We start from the raw sequence: 15,268 nt of genomic DNA on the forward strand, positions 1-15,268 counted from the left end.
GGGAATGAACTCGGTTCCGGGTGCTAGCTGTGAAAACTGATGCTTAGCATGACCGAAGCGACTGCACAGCGTATTTATGTAGGTACATTTGCACGAACCCATCACACGACCTTCGCTCCCACCCGTTTCACCGAACTGCAATGACTGCTTATCCAATTGTTTCTCCCCCAGATTTGCGCCTCTAGTCTAACCAAACAAATGTCCATCATTCGATTGGGTTTTATTACAAAAACACTGGCCGACAAACAGCAGCGCGTAAGACACAGACCCGGTACGGTGGCGCCACCTGCGCAGGAGCGGGCGGGCGGACCTCACCCATGCTCCGCGAGAGGGGCGCTGGGACGGACCGGCACAGCGGACCTACATCATGGGGTCGTACAGCGAGCTGGGCACACGGTCCACACTGAACAGGCGCTACTGGTCATGTCATCAGGTGCAATAGCAGTGGTCCCGGGCCGGCCAACACCAACAGTACGTCCAGATTCGTATAAAACCCGAATGTATGAACACACGTAAGCTGGAGGCCTCATCAGACAACTCTCAAAATATGTCGTATGCGAGGGCGGTCTTTGATGCACAAATGGACTGATTTGAAAACGAACTATTATAGCTCACGTCGGCAACATTCGAACCAAAGCGACATGACGTTCGACAGCGGTACCCGTGTGAGGTGCGTCTCCCGACACAATAAATTTCTGCGCGGAAAAGATCCAGCAAATATGATGCAGCACGTACCACACTGATCTCGCCTGAACACAACATTAGCTACGAGCGACAGAAGAAAACAGCATCGGTCATAACAAAGTAGTAACTGGAGCACATGGTTTGATATCGGCACATTATTGGTCATTGTGCGTTACAGCAGCTTTGGCGGAAAAGACAACCCCGGTTAGGAATGATGTAGCCCAAAGGCACAGTCCGTGTCAGCTGAATAGCGGCCCCAATAGCCTCTCCCCGGGCTGCCAACGAGGCTCGGTGCACACTAACACAGGCTGCTGGGCAGTGGCTGAGGTAAGCGGGGTCCTCTGTGACCTGGCTGACTAGAGGCACGACTACCCGGCCACCTCTACCGACATCAGCTGCCGTGGATACGGACACAGACATACACACAGGTGTTCGTACTGCGGCAGTGACTCATTAATCTCCTTCGTAACACCTCGTTGCCCCGCCCCGCCTCCATTCAGGCACACGGCGAACACATTCATCCACACACCAGCGGTAGCTCAAAATAGCGCCCCGGTCCCCAATCACTGACCCCGTTTGTACACGATCATATTCCATTGAGGCAGCGTGAATGCCACCGACACCAGTGGCCTGTAAAGCTATCGATTATGGACTGGTAGGCGGTCAGGCCGACAGAAGATTACACGGACTACAATCAAGGTGTAAATCAGGTGGGTCGATGTAGACGAGTAGCTAGTGATTGTAACATAAATAGTGGTCACCCATTTAAATACAACAATAGACAAAAACTACGTGATCAATTATCAAAATGGACATCGACACATTATATAACATCAACATGTCTTAGTAGTCAGAGTGGTTCGCACAATTATGATTCACGATACGTGGATCTACGGTAAACATTGATCCCTGTCAATACACATGGGCAACAGCAGTGACAACTACCATGATTATGACGTGATTGATACACAGTGACAAAACACTCCATATAAAACATACACCTCTCTCCGTAACACCACACAGATCGGCAAACACCTCTGGCTGCTCGAGTCGCCGGAGATCTGGACACCCGCTCCCCGCAGCCGGCCGTAGGAGGGAGGCCCAGCCCCACCTCAGTCCGTCTTCCCAATCAAAACCTCCTCCTCCTCCGTGCCCCGGACCAGGCGGCGGATCGTCGACTGAATCCTGTCCGACGGGCCGCCGCCAGAGGCCGACGGGCGCGTCGCAGCGCCCGAGCCGTCGCGCTTGGCCTTCCTGAAGTCGGCGTACAGGATGCGGAAGAAGAGGACGATGTTCATCACCATCAGCGTCGCCAGAGCTGCGGGGAAAAGGGTAACATCAGTGGTCTGCGATGGCCAGTCGGTCGTGAGCAGATAAAGGTAACTGGGTGACTCATGGGTTAGCAAGGACAGTTGGTGTTGCCAAAGATCATGATCAAATGACTGACCACCAGAGATCAGGTGGTACACATTGACCAGCTGTTAGCCCGCCAGAGGTCCACAATCAGATAGTACCCATCGACCAGCTGTCAGCACGCCACGCCAGGGGTCCGTTGGTGACCGGGTTCGGCGCACATGACCAAGTGGAGTGTCCGATTATATAAGCCAGTGGTCTGATCATCGCCTGAGTCGCGGGCGGTGGAATTTAGACCATTCAGTCGGCAGTCATATAGGGCCTTGAGTCAACCCAGGGACCCAGCACGCGATGGACTGGTGCCCCAGGGGCATCCGCCCCCGACACGGCGTCATTCGGCATAGTCTGACAGCGGGGGGGGGGAGGGTAAGGCTGTCAATACCAGAGTCCCGGCCGGCAAACAAAAGTAAATAAAGTATGAGCACGGTAGGCGGCCAAACAAAACTCCAGCCCAGATCAATAGAATCCCACATAATGCATAATGCCGTAAAAAGCAACGATCTATGGCTCAGTGTTGTACGGCAAACACATTCCCAAAACGACAATCTTTAGTCAACATCACATTGACGCTCGACTTAATATTCTCAAAGTAAACTAAAACACCTTTCATCACCCCGCTACACATGTGTCTCAGGAACAACACAATTAAATAAAAATCTGACATCCCTGCACGTGTAGCCGGGGATCTGTCAATACCGGCCGGGGAAGCGGGGATCAACGGAAACCAGTACCGTCAGTCCGGGCACAGAAATAGAGTCATTCGGACCGGCCAGCGGCCATCCAACACAAACACGGAGAGACGGAACGGACACAGGGCGGCGTCTGAGACGTGGACGGTGGAGGGGGAGGGTGGAGGATTGGGGGAGATTCAGAGAACTCGGCGGAGAGGGGCGTGTGACGTGTCAGGCCTTCATTTCTTGCCAGGCAGTCTGGGCATCGCGTTAGCGGTTAGACTATTGTGTTAAGCTGTTGTTGCCTTCTCGGTTAGACTATTGTGTTCAGCTGTTGTTGCCTTCTAATCTACATCTACTGTGTTTTTTCGTTGACACGAAGACATAGCATGAATAAAACAGTACAGCAGGCATGATGAAGCCGGCCAAGGTAAATATTGAGTTCTACATCGCGTTGTGCGGTGCGTCATCGGCGGTCGCCGGTGGGGGGAGGGGGGGGGCGTAGACTGCGTGACCCCCCCCCCCCCCTGACACCCGATATCTAGCATAGCCCTATGATAATGTATAAAAAAATCGATTTCTCAACAAGCAACCTTGACGCTTGGCCTTTACTGAAAATATGCGGTGCGCTGGGTAATGAAAATAACTTCTTCACAGGACAAGACATTTAGCATTATAATTTAGGTACACATGCTGTGCAGAAAATATCTGAATACGTATTGCACTGCCCCTGCCCGGGTAAAGCTGGCAGAGTCGCGGCAGTCACGGGCCACTTACCGACGCTGCCGAGAGTGTAGGCGGGCAGCGGCACCACGTCACGGTTGACGACCAGCCAGCGCGTCATCCAGCCCATGGTGGTGATCCGGAACACCAGGAACGTCGCTGTGGGCGAGACACGGTCAGGTCAGCTCAGAGGTCAGGTCAGGTCAGAGGTAAGCTCAGAGGTCACGTCAGAGATAAGATCAGACCAGAGGTCAGGTCAGATCAGGTAAGCTCATAGGTCGGGTCAGGTCAGAAGTCATGACATACTCGTAGGTCAGGTTAAGCCAGCGGTCGTCGGACATGAGATGGAAGCACATACGTACCAGACACCATACGCGCTTAAGTCAGCTCTCAGGTAAGGCCAGGTCAGGTCAGGTCAGCCAAAAAGTCAGGTCAGGTCAAACCAGGTCAGCTCAGGTCAACAGCGGTTAGAACATAGGTGGGCACAGAGATCGAGCCTGACGTTCTCTCAGGTCAGCATTAAGGCAAGACACAGAGGCAGAGCGATCTTGTTTAGCTCAGCAGCTATCGGGCACGATCCGCCGCCAGACACACACTGATCAACACCGTAGGGAGGCTGCACAGATCACGCTTAAAACACGTGGAAAGCCGTCGTCAGCAGTCGTGGCTGAGGCCCGTCGTGGCAGCACGGGTCACGTTCAGAACATGAGAATATCCACGTGGGGCGGTGGGTAGTAAGTGCCTACGCGCTAGGATAGGCTATCAATGATAGCGGCGCACCGCCTGATACCCTAATGCGTTAGAAACAAGGCCGGTCGATTACCTCAGTAAAGGCGCAAGTCGATACGTGAGTTGATTACTGGGTCACCAAAAAATGTTGGCGATAGCCCATGTAACTTTTTTAGTGCGACAGAAAGGAGACTAATATCATTTTGACTTTATCCAGCCAGTAGCATTAAAAACAGTTTTGCTTCATAACATGTGGTACATTTAAGCGCATAATGCCGGAAAGACCAAACGGTGCATGGTATTCGCACGAGCTCGACAGGCATCGCCGTGACGGCCGCACTTTGGGAGTAGTTCCCAGTCTCACGGACAGAACCGCATGCCATCCGTAAACTACGTCCAGTAGCGGCGGAACACCTTCAATCAAGGGGGGGGGCACTACCGACTTTTGGTCCCATTCCTTCCATGCAACGCCCATAGAGCTCATATTAAAAAGCAAAATCAAAGGGGGCACGGTGCCCCGGTGCCACCCCCGTTCCGCCGCCTATGACTACGTCCAGGTTTTTGGAGCCGCAAATAAAGGTTTACGAAGTTTGAAATGAGTGGGATAAAACCATTCTCTTGGCGCTTGGGCAGACAGTTACTTTCAATATTTCGCAGCCATCTGCCACGGTGCTCATCTGTCGGTCACAGACATAGCCCTGACGACTGACCGACATCGAACCGAATGGCTGGCGGTAACCAGTCACCGGCGGTCAGCGCCAACGCCAGCGTCAGCCCGCGGCGGGGCGGGGTACAGGATAAGGCGGGGTGGGGCAGGTCAGGACGGTAACACCACCTCGTGCTCAGCACCGCATGCAGTATGGATTGACGCGCCGGCCATCGGCGACTGGCACGGCGGCCATCGGCAGCCGGTCGGTCCGAGCGCGTCCGAGCCATCGACCGGTCCGTGATATCGCCGATACGGCCGATATACAGTTCGGCGAACGGTACATACTGCGGGCGGAATACGGCGGACGGGAGAGGGGGAGAGAGTGGGTGCTATATGACGGTAAATAAAATGGCTAGTAGGCAACAACACATTCTGAATACGCATGGAAACAAACGGGAGACAGTCTTAAACTTCGCTTACTTTCTAGCAAATGTTCTAATGAATGCCGACGAAAGAACTTCATTGAAATATAGCTAAGCATGGGTCAAACAAATTACGTCTTAACTTCTTGGATTTATTTTTTTCGGGCGCAAACGCAGTTACTTTGCATAACAGTGCTAATGCCATAAGGTCTACATTCACAGTCATCAGCCATTCGCTCTACACTGTCTTATCTTCAAGCGCGTCTCTCCGGATTTCGTGGTCGGTTTGGGCTCCCGGTGTATCAGGCTAGCGCGTTTACGATAGGAAATGTACGGTTTTGCGCAGCAGTAAAACCCAGAGTGAGACAACAACACAGATAACGCATGTCTGGACGCTTTATCAAAGCACATGACCACTCGAAAGATGACCTAACATCATCGCACTTAGTTCAGAATACCAATCGTCCACGACTCTCCTCTCGAGGATTTGCGTTATGTAACGCGCCACACCTGAATTTATTACATAACCAGCACAACGAAAACCAATAAATATCCGATAAGCATGTCGGCACATACCAGGCGCTGAGAACCAAGCAAACACAGGACAGGCTTTAGGACTTCGCGGCAAATCGGTAGCTTCAGAAATGTGATGCGACGCCAACTGCCAGGGTTGTGCTCGACTCAAAAAAAAAAAAAAATGCCGACTCGACTCATCATTCAACTTCAGAAAGCCCTAACTCAACTCTGACTCAAACAAGGAGCTGATTTTTTCCCTTGACTCGACTCGTGACTCAAGCGGCTCAATGAAAATATGAGTCGACTCAAACTTCACTCAAATTTTTTGATGAGTCAAGTGAGTTGACTCAAAATTGACTCAGATAAAAAAGTGCGGGGGCCGGGGTGAAAAAAAAAATCCGGCAGCAGGGCCAGGGCGAAGTTGTTAGGCGGGGGGGATGAAAAGCTTGTTTCTAGAAAGTTGAGTCAGCTGACTCATGTTCCTAAATGTTTGACTCAACTCAACGTCAAAAGTTACTTTACTGACTCAACTCTGACTCAACTCAACAGCTCAACATTTTATCTGACTCTACTCAAATCTGACTCATTTGAGTCAGAGTTAAGTCGAGTCAGATAAAATGTTGAGCTGTTGAGTTGAGTCAGAGTTGAGTCAAATTTCTGACTCGACTCATGAGTCAAGCACAACCCTGCGGCAACTGCAATACTGGCCGTCTCGGGTCTCGTTCATTTCCCCAGCTTTATAATTTTACTGCACTCATCGGACACCGCCGCTCAACGGATATTCAATTTCTAACAAGCCGCAGTCCAGTGTAATCCATCCCCATGTTCGCAATTCCGGTGTCGGGTCCGACCCCGCCCCGCTGCGCCGGCCCAACAGCGGAATCCCTGCTCTGGTCTGAATGTCAGCCACTTTCAGTCAAGGTCCCGCTGATATTCAATTCAGAGAGAGATGGAGAGTTCGGAGGGCGAGGGGAAGAGAGGAGAGAAAAATAGAGGAAGAGAGAGGCCGCTGTGCTATGCCAGTATGCCATGAGCTTATTCTTTATGCCTAACCCGGTGGTACTGTCTACTAGCACAGGGACTCACAATTCCGTTTTATCTCCAGCACAGTAAACACTAGTCCGAACACCCCATGCGCCGTCGGCACCAGCTGCCACAAGCAGTACTCGTCACTGACAGCGCCCGGAGTCCATTACCTGCCCCGCTGGTGGTGGCAGAGCGATGACAGGAGGCTTTCAGAACCGTTTCACGGAATACTGTCCCCAGTAGAGATGTCAATCGGATACCAAATTTTTGGTATACCGATACCAAACCGATACCAACTCGGTATTTGGTATTTCAATCCTAATGTGCTTGGTATTTTGTTGGTATCATGAACCCTCGCTAATGTTTAAGAGGCTAAGGAATCGGTAAAAAGTTGGTATTTTCCTCATGTTCCCAAGTTGGTTTGGTTCCGGTATTTCTCCACGGTTTTGGTTGGTTTTTGGTTTGGTATCGGTATTCCGATTTTCCGTAATTGACATCACTAGTCCCCAGGACAAGGCGAGGACGGCAGCAGCGCAGACGCGATCCTATTCCGAACGACATGTTACCAGCAGGATATCAGCGATAGCAATCCCCGCTCCCGCATCAGCCAATGGACCATTCGGTCACCCATATTAGATACCCAAACGGAGGCGACCGGGTTAGTCTGAGATCGATAGCCATCCGCTGCGGCAGTTGTCCAGTCGCTGCAGCTCAGCGATCGTTAGCCGTGGCCCGTGATTCCTGTCGCTCAAAACTCGCCTAGCTGTACACTTTGAGGACCTCACAGACTGGCAAAACTTGAGTCTAACTGCCGGTTTCTTGGAACTTATCCTCATACACGTCGGCCTCAGAGCGGTGGAGTGGAGGGTCCCACTTCTGGCGCCGACGGGGGTGGGACGATGATGGGTCGAGAGGAGGATGGAGGACGGGGCGGGTGGACTCTGTCCCGGCCATTCCGAGCTGTTTGCTCGGCCGCCGCTATCGTCGGTGAGGGCAGTGTTATGTAACCGGCGCGGCGGGGGCGGGGCGGGGGCGGGCCGCCCGGGCAGAATGACTGGGCGATACAGACGACGACGGCCCGCCTCACGGAGACGGATATCCAATGCGTCATTTGCATATATCACTGCTTATCGAGTGAGCTCACCAGATCAAACTGGTAGCCAAGTATGACAGCGGCCGAAAGTTTACAAGTCTGAAGAATGCGAGTCATTTCAGCAGGTTCGGTTTCACCAAACATCGCTTCTCACTAGTTTTTATCGGGCTTCAGCCAGCTCAGCTTACGTGTTATGATCAGCGACACCCGGACGACCACGGGTAGGGCGGGGAGTCGGGGGAGGAGAGAATCGAGCCACCGCCTTCCCCAGTTCACGTTATGTAACGTATCAGACTGCATACCGCTCGAACCGGTGCGTCGGCACGGCCGGTCCGCGCCGCTGTTGGGACACGACGGCAGGCTGAACAGGTTTTTGCGGGTGCACGTGCGAGGTCGTAACTGGGGCGACTCGGCAAACAGTTGCGCTGGGCGAGGAGAGAGCGATAGCGAACAGACACAGCAGGTAAACTCGGAGATTTCGGAGTCGAACGCGAGCCAAACTCTCCAGCTTGAACAAAAGCGACCGAGCAAACCAACGATCTTTTCTTTCAAAAATTTCGTTAAGCTTTTCACAAACCAAGAAAAGCATGAATATAGAAAATCTAAGTTCTGCAAAATAATCAGCTGAGTGCTGAGGTGTGGCAGCGTGAGAGATGCAGATAAGCCATGGATGTTTTCAACCGCGGTCGGGTAAAGACAAGCCATTATTTGATGATGGCTGGCAACACGCGTGTGGAACATGAAAGTAGCAGGCTGACATGCTAACATCACACCACGAAAAACATCACTAGCTCCCAGCCTAAGAAAGAAAACACGTCCAACCCAGCAGTGCAACGTAAGTGTCCAACATATTGTCTGTAGTCCGCTTGGCATACACCAAAAGGGGGCTACAATCATGATATGAGCAACATCAGGGAGGATATAACGATCATTGTTCATACCCAATTCATGAACGCCATGCCACTGATCAGCAAGCAATGACCTTTATACCAGATCGGTCAAGGCATTGCTCAACCGCAAGTCGCAACACAGCTACCCCGCACATGGCCCTTTCTGCAGGGATGCCTTCCAAAAGCGGCGGCTCATGAAAGCCAGACGGCCAGCCGTGTCCCCCGTCCGTCGTAGCCCGGTTACGTAAGCAGCGGCGACGGAGAAGTGGACCCGACTTCAGCCACCTGCATGCCTACCTTTTCAAGCATACAGATAGATCACAATACGCCCGAACATACGCCCCAAAAATAATGACCCAATTTACCCAGTTTCGATCCAGCTAAAATATTGACTACCTGAGCACTCACAAGAAAGCGAGGGTGTGAAGGAATATAACACTTACCGACATTGAGCAGGCTGTTCAGGCGGTAGGGTTTGGCGTGTTTGGCCATCCCCTGGACGATCAGCATCTGACGCACGTGGAGGAACACTGAGTTGACCTCGATGACTAGCGCTACCAGGGCGTACCCCAGGTACTGACCGGAGACCACAGCCAGACCAAAGCACAGGATCACCTGTGAACATGGTAGGGGACGGGGTAAGGTGCATGGTAGTGAGTGAGTGAGTGAGTGAGTGAGTGAGTGAGTGAGTGAGTGAGTGAGTGAGTGCTTGAGTGAGTGCGTGAGTGAGTGCGTGAGTGAGGGAGTGAGCGAGGTCAGTCAGAGTAAGTCACAAAGTCAAAGTGTTTAATAGTCAGAGAGAGAGTCAGATAGTGAGGGAGCGTAGGTCGAGGCCCTTCACATTCGACATGCCAATCAGAGGCGACTGATTCATCGATGCGTCATTCCTATGCAGCTCCTAACGCGCCACGGGTTCAACAGTCAATGTCATGTTGAGTGGAATGTCTTGTACCGCCTCGTTATTCATTCACCAGCACTCAGCGCTGCGACACTCCCATCACCCACCGCCGCCTAGTCACATATCGCACGGCACCGGCCACCCACGGCAGCTCCCCGCTTCCCCATATTTCATCTCGGCAAATTACTCCGCCATCTGAGATCAGCGGCTCAGGACGATCGACCGGCGCATGTCGCCGCCCTCGACCACCACCCAGCAGGGCTCACGTCACCGACCTGACGTCATCCGTGCGCCGCCCGCCGCGCGGTCGAGGCCGGCGCACCCACGGGACGGGCGCCGTGCGAGTTGCGACACCCACGCGCTACCGGCGCAACGCGGTGGCCAGAGCCCTGTCCCGCAACTCGCCGTTGCTTGACGGTATTGGTGCTCGATTTCTTGGGAAACGTAAGCAGAAATGCCCATTTATGTCAGCGCCCATTACCTAAAAGTGCTTTCTTTTCAAAGATAAACATAAAACATGCCACATGTTACATATATGCATTGATATACCTAGTGAGAGCCCTGTTTACGTTGTCAAATAAGCTAAATACCTGTTAAGGAATGACTACCTAAACGGACTTTTACTCATCCCGAGCCAACTTATTTAAATCAAACACGGCAAAAGCAAAGCCACCATATGCAACGTAACTCAGTACGATGCCGCGCTTTCAGGGCCTCTCAGTTTGTTAACCCGCGCGGGGCTGGGGTCTCCAGCCGAACGCGCGGGGCTGGGGGGGGGGTAAATTTTACCCCCCTGTTATCTCCCGAACTAATGGTCCGATTTGGAAAATTCAAACGCCAATCGAAAGATCTCATCACGAACAGCTAACAACTTGTAGTTAATTTAAAATTTGAGGTCAAGGTCAAGGTCGGGTCAAGGGTACAAATTGCAAGTTCCTACAGTATCGGCCTTGCACCGTAGTTGTCGAAGAATGGAGTCATGGACTGAGGCTGATTGCCCAAAACGTGTTCTTAGGCTACCAAGACAATATTCGTTGCATACAATATCATTCAGAGGTCAAGGTCAAGGTCAGGTCAGGTCAGGTCAGGTCAGGTCAGGTCACCAAAAACAAAATATAGAAAAGGGCATGTGCGACACATGTTTTATGGGTCATTTTACTCATAGAACTAGATAGGCACACTCAATAAGTGATATGGACCACCTCTGGATGAATTTCAGGTCGAGGTCAGGTCAAGGTCAGGTCAAGTGAGGTCAAATTTTGAAGTTAGTTGTTAAGGCCTAAAAAGGTGTCTATCTGATGCAGTTTTTCACGGCGAATCGAATGGTGCTATTTGTGCTTCCGTACGAGGTCTAGAACTTCCAAAAAAAAAACATTTGTTCAATTTTTTGTGTGTCGTGACGTCATAAAATGTTTAATAACTCTCACATTTTTGAACCGATTCTTCTAAAAATTAATATGTAGGTGCACATAGACCACTTCTCTGACATATATTCCCGTTTTTTCGATACACTCAAAATTTTGGATTTTATAATTATTTTCCCCCCAAAAATCAGTTTTTTTGAAAAATTTGGGCAAAATCCAAAAATTTCAAAAAAACGAGATAGCCATTTGATAGGCAAAGTAGAATTACATATAAACTTTTTTGTTACGTCTTGATTCCTTTAAAAATGAAGATGTTAGCGGCGTTTGAAATTTTGCCGTTTTCGAGGCGAAAATGGCGAACATGACGTCATTAAAACGTCAATTTCTAAAAAAGTTTCCGACGGATTTCGCTCAAATTTTCAGGGAACGTGTCAAATTGATGTAAAAAAAGGTACTGAAAGTTTGGCGGCGCTGCGCGCCGCCGTTTATAAGATATTGCAAAAATTCGCGAGGGGGGGTGATATTTACCCCCCCCCAGCCCCGCGCGGGTTAATCCGGCATCCATAACAAACGCCGAAAAGCACCACCAACAGAGACGGAAGAAAGAGTTGCAGTTGGCTGGCTTTGGCGGACCGTGATACCGACATATACCAAACGGTAGGTATTTGGTGTAGGCGGATATTCTACTGTTGCTGCTAATAATCTTCTTGAAGCAGCTAGGTACGGAAAAGCCTGGATTGTTCACGTGATGCGTGGTGCATGCATACAGAATACAAATCATGATTGAGTCACAACGCATAAGGTTCATAAGAGCGTCGCTAAATGAGCGCCATGAGATCTATCTTATTCAATAGGTAGAGAAAAATAATTCGGAACTTAACCATAACAGATGCGATCCAAGTTGTCAACCCTGTATGTCTGAAAGCTTTCCTCCAAAACCTAAATATCTATCTTGTCGCAACTTTTAAGATAAAGCTACAAAGATGAGTTTCATAATCCACATACAAGTATGTAGAAGCATTCATCTTTAAAGAAAACATGAGTTAGGTTTGAAAATAATAGAATAATATTACAAGTAAAGTCCGTTCGTCGGTCCTTGTTTGTCCGGAAACGCATGTGGTGGGCTCAATTTTCCTTGCCTGAAAGATGGTGGAAGAGGGATGAAATTTGCCCAACGTGCAGATGACGTCACGTGAATGTGCCACAAGTGATGGGTCTCGTGTACAGATAGCACGTGGCATGCACAGGAACAGATGCACAATTTCCAATAGCTTTAACATGAGAAAAAAGTCGACCGAATATTGTCGAAACGCCGAAAATCTAGCCTAATGGGTTGATTCTCCGGCTCCTATCTCGGTAACCGGGGTTCAATCGGAACGGCGTCAACACTGACGTGAAGAGCCTTGATCACGCTAGAGAGTCAATCTATCAAGAAGAGCGTTTAACGCGCAAAGTTCCAGCAGGGTGCTACTTTATAGACTGACAATAGACCGGGCCTGTTGCTGGCACTAGTGCAATGGTATGCATTGCTCTAGTACCTAACTGTAACGTTATTTTAAGCCTTGAGTATGGTCAAATGGTAGAGCTAGCCGGGTGGCGGGTGATGCGTGCGTATTGACACCTGATTCATGGTATTGATAACTCAGAAGCAGAACGTTCGATGACACATATTTACTACTTGTGTTGAAAGGACAACAGAAACCTTTAATATACTATTTCAAGCGTCTATAAATGTAACAATACTTACCAAGACGTGATGGACCAAAAGTTCGTAGGTACTCTTCTTCATGTTATTCAGCGCCATGTCAAGAGCGTCGTGTATAAAATAACCTGCGAAATCAACATCATCAGAAAAGTGTTTGCAGTCATATCAACAAAAATTACCGTACCAAGGAGCACCAACTCGAGCCATTTCAGCCGCAAATGCCGATATATGTATATCATACCCAAAACTATTATTCATGGGTTGTAAACGAAAAATTCACAAAACCTAGAGCAAAGTGCAAGCCATGTTATGCAAGGTTAATTATCTCCGAGAAGTATTGGTGCATGGGTTAAGATTTGGATAAATCAAGACCTTTCTATGCATTATTTAAGAAATTACAGGACCCATTAAACTCTAGCTATAAAAGTAAAACACTTGGCAATATGAAGGGAAAAAATCAGAACTTCATGGCCTAAAACACTTAAGATCACCATAACAACTACTTATTGTTTTTCAACCATTCACAGTTTCCAACTTTTCTATTAGAATGAACAAAATATCTTCCAGCAAACTTACCAATTGAGAATGACACCAGAATGTGTGAGCTCATGGAGTAGCTGTGAATAACATCAGCAGCCATTGCTGGATAGAAATAAAACCTGCAACAAAGAAGATTGTTATGGATACTTAAGACATAGAAACCATCTAGTGGACTACCTGTTTAGTGACTACCTAGTGGACTATCTATTTATTTAAGAAAAAATTGCCATGAAAGAAAGAAAAAAAAGATTATGAAAGAAAGATTTGATGTTGCCAGCACCAGTGGTCAAATTTCAAATGGCTGCTTAGGAGTATAGGTACCTATAATATAGCTTATATATTGAAGGGCTCACAAGTTTTGGTTCCAAAATAAAAATGGCATTAGTGAAGATGCCATCTGTGTCTGTGTGGTATGTGGGCTGGTAGATTGAGATTGTAGGTTGGTAGGTTGTAAGTAGGTAGGTATGTGGGTCAGGGTTGAAGGTTAGTAGGTTAGTAGGTTAGTAGGTGAGTAGGTAAGGTTAGCTCCGGTTAGTTTATGGTTTTATTCTACTTTGGCTTCCTCTTCACATTTACAAAAAAAAATGGCTGGAATTGTGATTCACTCAGGAGATGGTGATTCACTCAGGAGATGATTGATCACCAGTTATTGAAATTGACATCAAAATCAAAGGCAGATCAAATCAAACAAATGATATAGTGGCAAAATATTGGTTCCTACCATCATTTGATATAAAGTAGGCTGATCCATTTCTCACTGTTGTCAGTCACACAATACAAAATAGCGTTCAAAACAATTAACACAAATTCATAGTAACAACTGAAATGGAGCAAGGTGAGTTGACAAGGTGAGCTGATAACAATCCCATGTTCACAGCTCAATAATGATACTTGAATATAGCTGGACATTTTATAAAGCACTATCAAATGATAGGTTTACATGAGTAGCCAGTCCCAATATCCATTATCAAAAAGACTGATACCGTACCTCATGTTGAAGAGAATAATATGGCATAATGGCTGATGGCACTATGAACCATTACATAATAGTAAAATTGAAATAACTAGGAGGCTCACAAACACAGCAGAAATAGGGAAATACTTACTCAACACAAGCTCCAGTGCCAGTAATCAGTGAATGCAGGAAGGATACAGATACATTCTTCCACTTCCAGGCTTGAATGGTCGTTTTTCGCGCCGAAGCTGGAACCAACAGGTAGCTGCTGAAACGTCCAGCGCAGTGGAAGAAGGCCCAGCCAAGCGCCACGCAGACAGGCCAAAACCGGAAATACTCCATCTTGAGAGCGCCAAGGATGACGAAGTTTTCGGTCACCTCTCTTCACAGTGGCGTGCTGGCTTCAGCTCAGAACAGCACTGGCGGCACGTGCTCGACGAGGCCAGGCGGCGAAGTGGGATGGGTCGGCGGTCACAGTCCACTCACGACGCCGCCCGATCGCGTCACCCCCGACAGGCTCCGCCCACAACCCCGCCGAGGCACGCCACAGCGCCGCAGCCTTGAATGGAGCGTCTGCGCCGTCAGCGTACTCCACTTGGACCGTGAGAGCGCTGCCATATTGCGTGGGAGTGATACCAAACACCGTGAGAATGCTATTTTCCTTCACTAGTGGTCGGCGTTAGGTAAAGCTTTTTTACTCGCAAATTTGAAGCACAAAACCTCGTCTTTTTTCGAATATCTAATGGATCAACTAAATAGCAGCTGCCCTTCAACACTGCAAAATGTAAAGTAATGCACATTGGCAACACAAACCTAAAGCTGGACTACACCATGGCGAGACACAAGCTGGAAAACGACCCACTACCCAGAAAAGATATCTTATACTCGTAGTCAGTCATAACTTACCGCCTACCGGGTGTTACTGTTCATTAATGAACGGAATAAAGTAGGTAGGCACCAGAAAGATATGTATTTATCTCACGTTATCAA

The 15,268-nt window shown here is 49.1% G+C and overlaps 1 protein-coding gene across 1 annotated transcript; it reads right to left on the minus strand.

Moving 5' to 3' along the window:
- Positions 1-203: 203 nt before the first annotated feature.
- Positions 204-14,839, minus strand: LOC122371097 (TLC domain-containing protein 2-like). The gene is made up of 6 exons (XM_043347187.1): positions 14,430-14,839; positions 13,360-13,442; positions 12,826-12,908; positions 9,260-9,431; positions 3,546-3,650; positions 204-2,002 (listed from the first exon to the last, which is right to left on the minus strand). The coding sequence occupies exons 1-6, from the start codon at positions 14,618-14,620 to the stop codon at positions 1,797-1,799; spliced, it is 840 nt and encodes a 279-aa protein (XP_043203122.1). The 5' UTR covers positions 14,621-14,839; the 3' UTR covers positions 204-1,796.
- Between the last annotated feature and the right edge of the window lie 429 nt (positions 14,840-15,268).

The sequence above is a fragment of the Amphibalanus amphitrite genome, unplaced genomic scaffold (genome assembly GCF_019059575.1).
Source record: "Amphibalanus amphitrite isolate SeventyFive unplaced genomic scaffold, NRLGWU_Aamphi_draft 001204F_arrow, whole genome shotgun sequence".
Classification (NCBI taxonomy): domain Eukaryota; kingdom Metazoa; phylum Arthropoda; class Thecostraca; order Balanomorpha; family Balanidae; genus Amphibalanus; species Amphibalanus amphitrite.

Coding starts and splice junctions, on each gene's coding strand:
- LOC122371097 (XM_043347187.1), bottom strand. CDS start 14,620: ATGGAGTATTTCCGGTTTTGGCCTGTCTGCGTGGCGCTTGGCTGGGCC. Junction 13,443..14,429: donor GGCACTGGAGCTTGTGTTGA/GTAAGTATTTCC, acceptor TCTTTGTTGCAG/GTTTTATTTCTATCCAGCAA. Junction 9,432..12,825: donor TTTTGGTCCATCACGTCTTG/GTAAGTATTGTT, acceptor CCATGTTCACAG/GTGATCCTGTGCTTTGGTCT.